The sequence below is a fragment of the Pseudonaja textilis genome, chromosome 2 (assembly GCF_049901715.1).
Source record: "Pseudonaja textilis isolate UNSWEBS1 chromosome 2, rPseTex1.2, whole genome shotgun sequence".
Lineage (NCBI taxonomy): Eukaryota > Metazoa > Chordata > Lepidosauria > Squamata > Elapidae > Pseudonaja > Pseudonaja textilis.
In genome coordinates, this window is record NC_141991.1 from 27,517,554 (window position 1) to 27,529,435 (window position 11,882).

Here is an 11,882-nt window from a genome sequence, read left to right on the forward strand (position 1 = left end):
ATATATATATATATATATATATATATATATATATATATATATATATATATACGCACACACACATACACACACATACACACACACACTAGAGCCATAGTGGCGCAGTGGTTAGAATGCAGTAATGCAGGCTACTTCAGCTGTCTGCCAGCTGCCTGCAATTTGGCAGTTTGAATCTCACCAGGCTCAAGGTTGTCTCAGCCTTCCATCCGTCCGAGGTGGGTAAAATGAGGGTCCAGATTGTTGGGGACCATATGCTGATTGTGTAAAGCGCTTAGAGAGGGCTGTAAAAGCACTGTGAAGTGGTATATACAGTTTAAGCGCTATTGCTATATGTACTGTATACTATAGTGTATAATTATATTATAAATACATAATATACGGAAATGTATACATGTATAACTTTGGGCCATCCACTCTATCTCAGGAAGTTGGCAAGGGGAAACCACTTCTGAAAATGTTGCTGAGAAAACTACATCGTGTATCTACATGCCCGAAGTCAAAATGGCTTGAAGCACAAACAGCCTTCCTTAAAATTAATGGGCTTCTTTCCAGGCAAGCATGTTTAGGATATAATGAATTTCCAAATAGGAAATGCAATGCAAATGCATTAGCTATATTGAGTGTCATGCAGTAGATTCCATTTCTTCCTGTATTTAAAACCCCGAATTAACATTCAGAAATATGCAGGCACCATGCAAAAAGGCACTTTCTGCATGATGCACAAAAATCTTAAGTCTTGGGTGTCGCATAGCTCCACTTGATTTCTGGCATTTCCTCTCTGACTGATTTATTTACCCAATGACCAGGCAACATTTCCATGACTGTGCTGCCTTCCCAGCACAAAGGTTTCTGTTTGCTGGTTTGCCAGTCCTTCAGTTGCCTAGATATCATAAACAGTAGTAGCCAAGCGGGTGGAAAAGATGTGTGGCTGTAGTTCTAGCACCACTGAGACTACCTCATATTCTCTAAATCATTCAAATGATGTTTCTTCAACCAAAGTTTCCAAGAAAACACTCAAACGGTAAGTGAGAATCAAGGCCAATTTTTTGTCTTCCTCTCTGGGACCCTCATATGCTTTTTCCATTTGATTTGTATTTTCATTGTGTCTGTTTTTAAATGAGAGAAAAGGACTGCACTTTCAGAATGCGTGAATGGATTTTTATGAGTTTCTAGTAATTTAGCCCAAAAGTACTTATTATCATAAAAGTAGGCATGGGTGACTTTGGGGCCAGTCACTCTTTCTCTCTCTCTCTCTCAGACCAACCCACCTCACAGGGTTGTTGTGGAGAAAATAGGAGGGGGAAAGAATATTAGTATGTTCGCTGTCTTGAGTGATGTCTAGAGTAATAAACCTGGAATAAAAATCAAAAAGAAAAGAAGTTGGAAGCTTCCTCCCCCTCAGGGGCTCAACTCCCTCTGCAGTAAAGAAATCCTATATTTAACTCATCAGACAGACTTCAGCTTCTGTTTGAACACACTCAACGAAGGAGAGCTCACCAACCACTTTAAATAGTTGGTCCTACTGCAAACCTGATCTCATTATTAAGAATTTTCCTCAACTAATTATACATTGTATTAATTTTTAAAGAAGAACCCTTCAGCTTTTTTTTAAAAAAAAGTATCTTTTTTTTCATATTTGTAATCCATTCTCGCTTTTGACATTTAAGCTGACCTAATATGTTTCGTCTTGTTGAACTGCATACAAGTGCAGGCTAGAATCACACAGCTACTTGGCCATCGACCAGATCATTTTTATTCAATGTTAAAGAAGAGAAGTTGGGGGGAGGGGAATCTCAAGGAGACATGAAAGAGGAAGCATTTTGTTGGCTGCATTCACTCAGACTGGGTCTTGTCCAAAACACGTATCCTTCCTCTCACCTATGTAGCTAATATTTTGGTGTCTTCAAGGGATAAACTTCTATCTGATGATAATCCAATGGCATCAAGTAGAAGGGTTGGACTGAAATTTTCCACCTTCTTTTTAGGGCTTTTAGGGGAGGAAAGAGTTTTCAATACAAAATTGAGATGTTAAACATAGAGGTTTAAGGCACCTAGTTTATCTTCTTTTTTCTTCTTTAAATCAAGAAATGAAAATCTTAATGATTGATAAATTTTAGAATATGAATTTAGGAGATCCAGAGGCTGCAAAAATGGGATTGTGGATGCTCAGTCCTGCCTTCAAACTATATTGCAGCTGTAGACAATGTACCGTATGATGTGACAATCAAAGAACAATTTTTCATTTTTTCACAGTAAGGAACAAATATAAACCAGAAAGCACAAAGATAAGTGTGATGCACTTACAAGATTGAACCTTCACTTGGTCTTTGTTACAAGAAGGAACTAGAAGCCTTCTAATTGGATTTTAACAAATCTCAGTTTAGCTTTAAACCTGAATCCAAAACTATGGTTAAACCTATCTATGGTTAGTTTTAAAAAAAAACAACTGTCATACTTTAGGAGGCATTTGTTTCATTCAACCAGAAGAATGTAAGTTTGCTTGCCTCACAGAATTCCATGTTCCTTTGTAATCTGCCCCTCCTTATATTGAATTTGTGTCATATTTGGCACCAGCTACTATCTCCCATCGTGGTAAATATTACCTGGCTCTGTAAACCTATAGGGTCTTCAGGACAAAACTCTGCATCAGATACATGCTCTCAAAAGCCCATCACAGTCTTACTACAATAGGAATAGCACTTAGACTTACATACAGTGCTCTACAGCCCTCTCTAAATGGTTTACAGAATCAGCCTATTGCCCCCAACAATCTGGGTCCTCATTTTACCCATCTCGGAAGGATGGAAGGCTGAGTAAACCTTGAGCCTGGTGAGATTGAACTGCCAAATTGCAAGCAGCCGGCAGTCAGCAGTAATGACCTGTAGTACTGCACTCTAACCACTGCACCATCAGGGCTCATAAATGGAAGCCACCACGTAAGGCATCAGAGGGAGCAGCACTTTGATTGACAGCAAAAAGAAAAATCAGGTAGCCAGAACACCTTTGATGTGCTCTTCAAAAGAGGCACTGAAATAGCAGGTCAATCAGACCTGTGACTCAGGAGAAAGGAAAGTTGCTCTGTTCAGCACTTAGTTCTTCCTAATTGTAGGATTAGCCCTAATGATAGGTGGCCTGGAACTGGATATCACACTAAGCCGTGACATCTTAAGTAGAGGCAAAGGATTCCAAAATTCTCCCAGCTGTCCTGGAGAAGGAGAGCAGGCCCATTTTCACGAAGTGCTATTTATTGCAAAATTCCACAATACTCAGCAAAAGCCCTACACAGAGATTTTCTCCACATGCGCAGAAAAATTGTGAAATTTTTTCTCAGAAATAGGTTTGGATGAGATTAAAAAAAATCTCCTCAAGTAAATCATCCAGGCTTTAATCAGGGGAATCAAACTTGTAGCATCATGTTGTCGTCACCTGAAGTATTGTGTCTTTTCCCCCCACTTTGCTAAACTGGGGATGGGCATGGCCAGTGTGTGATGCATCCGGCCCACAGGCTCCGAGTTTGACCGCCCCCGCCCCTTCACTGAAGCTGGAATGCTAGATAAAACACACAAATTACAAAAACACATACTTGCATTGTAAAGTAAATGGAAAACTTGCATTTTGCAATGAAATGCAATGGAATGAAATTACCTAAACTACTATTTTGTATTTGTTTATTATAATTTCTTCCCCACCAAAGACTCAAGGCACTTTTTTTAATTTATGAGAAATTTTGAAAACCTACTGTAATTAATATGATGTTCATGCCTCATGAAAGAAAGCAATTAAAAAAAAAACAATTTGTAACGTTTAATGGTGAGATATATGAATCAAGTTCTCTCTGTTTAATTTCCAGCATTCCAATTTCCAAGCAGTTGGCTTCCATAAAGGGTAAGGTGATCTATGCTATTTTTCTATCCATCTCTGGTTAGGTGACAGTATTAAACCTAGCAATTACACCTAGCAATAGGTCACCCATGATGCAAAGCATACATCGTTGCTCTTCCGGAATGAAATGTTCCATCAAATCTTGTGGGGATTTTATTTCTTCCTACAAACTTTTTCCTATATAATGCTGAGCAATGCAGTCAGTACTGAAAACAGCTTTTCCTGAAGTCCATGGCAGGAGTGCAATTAGCTTACTATAACAACTTCATTGCCAAACCGTATGCCACTGTTATTAGTCTTGTCTTCCCATGGTACTTCCTCTCTTGGACTTTCTCCCATGTCTGTTGCTTCCTCAGCAGTTCACTTTTGGGTGCCACCATACTGATGTACTCCTGGATGCTTTGGGTTTCATCCTGAAGAATGGCTTCAACATTCACCAGACCCCAGCTGCTCTCTTTCTATGTGTTGTATATTTTCTGGATATTGGGGTAGGAACCTCTGTATATTGTGAGGAGCTTCTGGTTCTTCACGTCAGTAGTTTCCAGATCCTGCTCTGGCAGCTCACTATAATAGCAGAGTATCTGGCAATTGGCAGGGCATATATGTTGGTAGCCTGGATCTTATTCTTCCCATTGAGCTCACTTTTATCCTTTGGCGATATTTGGATGTTGCTGTCTTCCTTTCCTCCTCATTGAAATTCCCATGTGGCTCTGGGATGCCAAGGTACATGTAACTGGTCTGTAGATCTGCTATGTGGCCCTCTGGTGCTCCATCATATCAGTTGTAACTACCTTCCCTCTGTTGACTACCATCTGGTCTGACTTTGACAGTCTGAATGACATCCCAATGTTCTCACTGTAGATCAACAAGTCAATGTCTCATTCACTCTTAACATACAGATTGATGTCATCCATGTAGAGGTGGTGACTATGGTAGTTCCATTCTTGAACTTACATCCATATTCAGTTCTTGTAATTGTCTGACTGTGGGGTTAAAGGGTATGAAGAACAACATTAGGAACTGTGCAGTACCTTGGTATATGCTGCACTTGATGGCCACTTGAGTGAATTGCCTTGCGTTGACTTCCAGTGTTGTCTTCCACAATCCCATTGAGTTCTTGAGGAAGATCCTTAGTGTCCTGTTGATTTTATAAAGTGCCAGGCATTCACCATTCCATGTTTTCAGTATTGAGTCATAGGCTTTCCTGTAGTCAATTCAGACTGTGCTCAGATTGGTTTGTCTTAGAATCTTAGACAGTTCTATCTATGTACTATGGGTGTTTTGAGCCTCTTGCATTATTTCCAATGCCCTTCAGAATTGTGCTCAAGAAGTGGCCCATATGATCCTGCAGCTTGGCAGCTGTGATGCCTGACAGGACTTTCCATGTTGTGGGGAGGTAGTAGTTGGACAGTGCTGTTCCTTGTGGGAATCTTTCATGATCAACATGAAATCATTTCCTTATGTTAGCCAGTTTGGGTGGGAGTCTTCTGCTACCAGCTGGTTCAAACATGCTACAAGGCATTCATGCATGGCTGCTGGTTCTTTAGCCAGTAGATGTGGATCGTGCCTGGATCTGGTGTTGTCCATCTCTTCATGTTCCACTTTTGGATGTCTGCTACTGTGATGGTGATTGGTTCTGGTATTGAAGATTGCTATGGTCTGCTCTCAGGTGTTGCAGTCACTTTGCACTGGTATTATGTGTCTTCTCTTTCTCCCATAAGTTCTTCAAGTACTCTAGTTTCTGCTCTTAGTGGCTCTGCTGTTACTCTATTATTGCACTGCAATTGGAAGTACACCTTGGATGGTTGCTTGGAGAACAGGACATTTAACTTCTTGGCCTCTGTATCTCCTTAGTTTGGTACCCAGTGCTGTGAGCCTTTATTTAGCCATCTTTAGGGCTTCAGGTGGAGTCAGACACTTGCATTTTTTTTCAGTAGCCAGGTCTTAACTGTAATCTTTACACCAGTGGTGGTATTCTACTGGTTTGGCCCGGTTCTGCCGAGCCGCTAGTGCCGATGAGCAGCGGAGACCGAACTGGTTCTCTCTGTCGTTCTGCTGTTGGGCCCACCCACTAACCCAAGCTCCCATACTCACTTTTATCCTCTGGTTTTGAAGTGCAGCTGCTTTGTGCGGCATAGTAGAGTGCTGCACGGCAGCTGCTGAAACTACAGGGAGAGTGCAGGCTTGCAGGAGGTGAGTTGGAATGCCTCTGTGACTGTGTGAATGCCTCTGCGCCTGTGCCAAGTGCGCATTTTGGTACACACACACATGCAAATGTGTGCACACATGCAAAGCGTGCCCCCCAAGCCATGGCCACCGAACCAGTGGTAAAAAATTTTGAATCCCACCACTGCTTTACACCCTTCTGTAATAGCAATAGCACTTAGACTTATATACCACTTCACAGAGTGCTTTTACAGCCCTCTCTAAGCAGTTTACAGAGTTGGCATATTGCCCCCAACAATCTGGATCCTCAGCGGAATTAACTCAGATCTGGGTCCTGAGTTAATTCTACTGACTCACTAACTTCTCTCCAAATTGCCCTGATCTTAGCATCTAACCTCATCTTACAAGTTGGAAAATATCCTACTTATACATGAAATAGAAGGAGGGATACTGTATGTGTAAGATTTACCACTATAATTTGCAAGCGTCCGTGAGTGATATTCATCAATAATGAGACAATTATTATTTGTAGCCCTCAATGTCTTCTCCCAGGGTTTAGAAATGTTAATTAAACTAAACAATTATTGTGTCATGAAATTACAAGATATCAGACAATGTTGATGGTCCCTCAGACCTGGAATCTGTTCTGTTTTAGCTTCTTCCTCCCTGTCACCGTATCAGTGTTGTATTCACTCCTGTAGACTTCTACTGCATCACCTTCCGTATATTTTTTGTTTCTCCTCCTTCCTTCTCAGGTCTAAGAAAAAGCTCTGATCTAGAAAAAGCTATGGCTACAGCAGCCTTGGTTTATGACAATGAGGCAGATGCTGAGGGCAAACTCAGCAAATGTGAAGCTAAGAAGCTGCTCCTAATTCAGTTTATGCATTTTGTAAAGGTAAGACTAGACCGCTTATTCCGTTACAATAGCTAACAATGATGCCTGGCAAGGATAATTCTCTGAAATCTCATAGAACTTTCAGACATAGAGAGTTCCTGTATAAAATATCCTTTTAAGCATCACAGAATACGAGAAAGATTTCATACATACCTGCAAGTTCAATGAGGATGTGGGAATATTCAGGACAGAGAAAGTGAAGTGAGTGCAGCAAAGGAGAGGATTATCTGTCTTAACCACAAGCCAGCAACCCCTCTTTCTTTTCATTCCTCAAAAAGAGGGGATCTTTTTTTTAGAAACTGATGCTGAAGAGCAACTCTCCCAGTCAAGAGAAGGACTCGTATTTAGCCAAGCAGCTTTTGGCTCATATTGTCTACAAACAAATAAGAAAATCTAAAAATAATTAGGTGTCCTCTTTTCTTCAAATCAGGAATTTTCAATTTGAAAGCTAACAATGACTTTAAGCCACAATTTGATTTAAGATTGTTGCTTTTTCTGAACCTGGGAGTTCTGATGAAGTAATGTTTAGAGATTTCGTTATGGCACGGAAAGGTTTTCTCTGAGTGTGCAATTGTTTACTTTTATCTTGTTTAGTGAACTATCAGGAAATACGTCCAATCTCTCCAACCAGAATCTTGATTTTGTAGTCATCCTTAAAAACACATTTTGTGGGTCAATTCCTTTCATTAATAAGAATGATGAAAGTCATGTCCATATTTTGCTATTAAAAAAACCTATTCACTTTCCTTCACAGGGTCAAGAAACCAAACCAAAGTACCAGGAAATGATGTCTGCTCTTGATGAGAACAAGAATGACAAAATTGATTTTGAGGATTTTATGGTTCACGTGGTTAGCCTCACCTTGATGTCTGATCTGCGACAAGAGATTCAAAATGTGCGGAAAACTAAATGATTAAGAATGTCAAATAAAAAAACTGGATTGGGAGAGGGGGAGGTTGGATTTTTAAAGTAAGTGTTTCAGAGAACATTACTATTCCAGATAGAATTATTTGTGACATTATTAATATCTATCAATATAATCAATATTATAGACCAAGGAGCTCTTTGGGCAACAAATGTACGAAAATAGATTAGTCGTCCATTTGGTGATTTTACACAAGGAAGAACACACTTCTGTGGAATATTGCGCTAGGTGAAGTGTGATTATTAAATGAAATCGTAATGAACAAATCTATCAGCAAAATTCAGGCAGTGGTGTAGGTACATTCATAATGTAATAGTGTACAATAACAACCATGGGGAGAATAATTTGCTGCCCCAATTCCAGATATCTCATAAAAATAAATGTTTTTATCCACACCCAGTGACTGGTAGAAACGTATCTTTCTACTTATACAAGGAATGACTGTGGAGAAGATAACTCAAGATGTACATCAGGGGTGTCAAACTCAAGGCCCATGGGTCAGATCTGGCCTGCAGGGCTGACCTGCAAACTGCCTTTGCCAGGGAATGGAGTCCTTCCGAGCTCCATTTTCCCTGGCAGAAGGTTGCAGAAGACCATTACAGCCAAAAATGGAGCTCAGAAGCCCATTTTCATTGGCAGAGGACTTGGGCCACCACAGGCGCCCCCAACATGAGTGACATCAAGCTGGTCACACCCACCCTGGCCATGCCCACCCCGGTCTCCCAACATCAAACACAACCCTGATGTGGCCCTCAATGAAATCGAGTTTGACACCCCTGATGCACATAATTATTTTTGCTTTAAATATCACTTGTTTACACAGAGATACAGTAGCTGATCTCCATCGTCCGATGAGAATTCAAACCAAGAATTTCAACTTGGTAAGGTCTAAATTCATGCTAGCAGAGTATAATTGTTCAATACCTTTCATAGCTATTCTGAATGAACCTCACGTTGGCCTGTTAAGGAATTTTACCTACAGTAATTTTACCTAACTTTAGGAAACTTTCAGGATTGGGAGGCTGACATTCAATACTGTTTATATAGGTCTAAATTTAAAGGAAGGTTATACGAGTTATTCCTAGTGGCTTTGATTTGCTTGTCAGGAGGTTGCAAAAAGTATCACATGACCTTGGGACACAGCAACGGTCATAAGTATGAGTCAGTTGCAAGGCTTCTTCTTTTGGCTTGTTTCTTTCCATCCTGTCCTCTAAACCACCAAACCTGAGACAAGACTTTCATTGTATTTTCCACTGGCCTCGTGGTGATCTTATATGTGGTACCATCCACATATTGGTGAGGTCGAACTGAGGGGGCATAGCAGGTTCAAGTAGATCTTAAAGGGCAGGTATGAAGCTAAAAAGTGTTTTGCAATTACCATATTTTAAAAGAAAAATACTTTTAATACTTAGTTGCAAAAAAAATGTTCCTAACATTTGTGAAGGTAACAGTGCTTCCAACCCCTTCATTTTCTCTCTCTTGCTTGAGAAGAAGGGGCGGATGGGTGGTCCTTTAGCCTTGGAACACATTTATTTTCTTTGAGAAAGAAGAAAGACGAATGGAAGAAAATTAGCCAGTTCCCCGGTGACCTTTGGTGCTAATGAAGGGGGAAAATAGATACGTATAAGGGAAAGATTTAGCTCATTGACATGACAGTCATTGTGCTGCAGCAACCTGTTGTTCTCATTTATGCTTCACATCAGGAGTCTAATAGCCACCTCTTCCTGGAGTGAAAAATGTGTTGATCCAAGGCATTGCCTTTCATATTTACCCAACCCTGTCTGGATAATGGACACCACCACACATACCTTTGCATCTAGCTATTCTTTCCCCCAGACTATCCATTGAAGGCCACTGACTCGCAACCATCCCATGATCCAAGTCCCCGAGCGATCAGGAAAAAAAAAAGGAAACTATAATCATTATGAGAGCACACTCTCAGCATTGCTTTATTGTCATAGGGGGACAAAATAGGCTGTAATGGTACACAAAACATCCCACCTCCAAAACATCTGTTCCAAACAGAATGGAATTTTCAACATTTTGCCTACCTGTAGTAGAGATGATTGCATGGATGATGGTAGTGTAATGGCAGGTTTTAAGCTCAACCTCCTGTCTTCCTTACTATCAGATCCCAATGACTGACTGGCTTTTCATACAAATTGAGAAATAATTATGTGTCGCTCCATGTGCAATCTTTAGCTCAGCAGCTATGAAGTTTCTTAATCAGAAAAAAAGGCAGACCATGATGGTAAAACTATTTTAATTAAAGAGAAAAATTTGTCCAATTTTGTTTCTGCTTCTGCTTTTAACAGAAAAAAAATGCAAATTCGATTTTAGGTTTTGGTTACTGGATTAACTTTGTTGTTAAAGAAATGGCTTGTATCTATTAGAAATGTAAAGAAAAGTTGAAGTGCAATTGCAGATTGTATTCTGCATTTTGTCTCTGCTTTTTCTTTTTATCTTGCATTGCTCTCCCCTTTCCTTCCTGTTTTTTATTTCCATTTGGACTTTATACCACAATAAACTCTCATAAAAAATGTAAAGAAAGAGGCAGACTGCATGATAGCTGGAAGCAGCAAAGGGTCCCCAGACTGTTGCCAAGATGCCTGTTTGCTGTCGACTTCATTTATCTGATAATACAAACTGAAGATTTATTTAATGATGCAAATTAAATAAAACAAAACAAAACCTGGCGTGGTCTGGCATTATATGAAGTTGTGGGAATGTTTTTGAGCTCTGCAAAGAGTTCTGGTGATTCCACATCTGGCAATGGTTACTAGCCATGGGGAGTCCCAAAGCTGCTTTTTCAGGAGGCAACTGGACTTTTCCTTTCTTTTGAAGACATTTCGCTTCTCATCTAAGAAGCTTCTTCAGATCTGACAGGATAGTGGAGAACGGAAGGATTTATATTCCTTGCAGACAGCTGGTCATTTGCATCCTTTTAGAGGGTCTTTGAAGCACTTGGAGGTTTATCAGTTGTCTCAGGGTCACCTGAGCAGTCCTGGTTCCTGCAGTCTGCAATTTTTTCCTCTGGAAACCCATTCCTACTCACACACCATTCAAAGAGTATTCATTTCAAATTATATAGCTAAAAGTCTCTAAAGGTTCTCAATCATCCCAGGTCATGGTTGTCCCAAAGGTGCTTTTTCAGGAGGCAACTGGACTTTCTGGACACCTTCAAAAGAAAAAAAAAAAGGAAAGTCAAGTTTCCTCCTGAAATAGCATCTTTGGGACAACCATGACCTGGGATGACTGAGAACCTCTACAGACTTTTAGTCATAGGGAGAATGTAACCATCTCATGTTCTGAAAAGTCCAGATGTTCTGCCTGTTGGTTGCCTACTCTTGGATTATGGGTAGCATCAGAAGATAAAACAACTGGTCAAAGTGTGCAGTCTCAAATAAGATTGGTTCATCTCTACCTGCTATCTCATGGCTGAAATGTTCAGAATCAGAATAAGTTAGCTTCCTTTGTTCCACGTGTGGATGACAAGGATTTCTGCCACAAAACAACTGCAAGTTCAGGCATGTACTTAAATGTTTGCTTTTTGCTTGAGGTCCGTCCCCCCCCGCACAGACCCTGAAGTTGTCTCAGAAGCAGGTGACATGAAAGGAGGAGAAGCTGGCCACCTGCCATCCTCAATCTCAATCCATCATGAACAAATGTCAGAGTAAACAATCTGCATTGCAAAACCTTGCCTTTAGAGCTACATGTTTGCAGCACAGTTTCTCCAGGCAATTAGTAAAGGATGTCACAGAGCTTGCAAGGAGTCTGGCAAGAAGAGCAAGCAGCAACTGTCCAGAGCCATTTATCCATGCCATTTAATTCGTTTTTTTTTTAAAAAAAAAAACCTTAAAACAAGAGAGCAAAGAGACAAGGATGATTGCAGAGTAGCACCTAGAATGGCGCTCAGGCAAAAACAGAGAGCCTGCGAACTGAGCCTTTCACTTTTAGAAGAACATTTTGCTACTTTTGGAAAGTCAGGACTGGCAAAGAATATTCTTGCTGCTC

General features: G+C 40.4%; 1 protein-coding gene across 1 annotated transcript; it reads left to right on the forward strand.

The window, feature by feature from the left end:
- Positions 1-864: 864 nt before the first annotated feature.
- On the forward strand, positions 865-10,559 carry SNTN (sentan, cilia apical structure protein). Its single transcript, XM_026720686.2, has 4 exons — positions 865-1,021; positions 3,851-3,885; positions 6,804-6,943; positions 7,698-10,559. The coding sequence occupies exons 1-4, from the start codon at positions 921-923 to the stop codon at positions 7,854-7,856; spliced, it is 435 nt and encodes a 144-aa protein (XP_026576471.1). The 5' UTR covers positions 865-920; the 3' UTR covers positions 7,857-10,559.
- Positions 10,560-11,882: the final 1,323 nt, after the last annotated feature.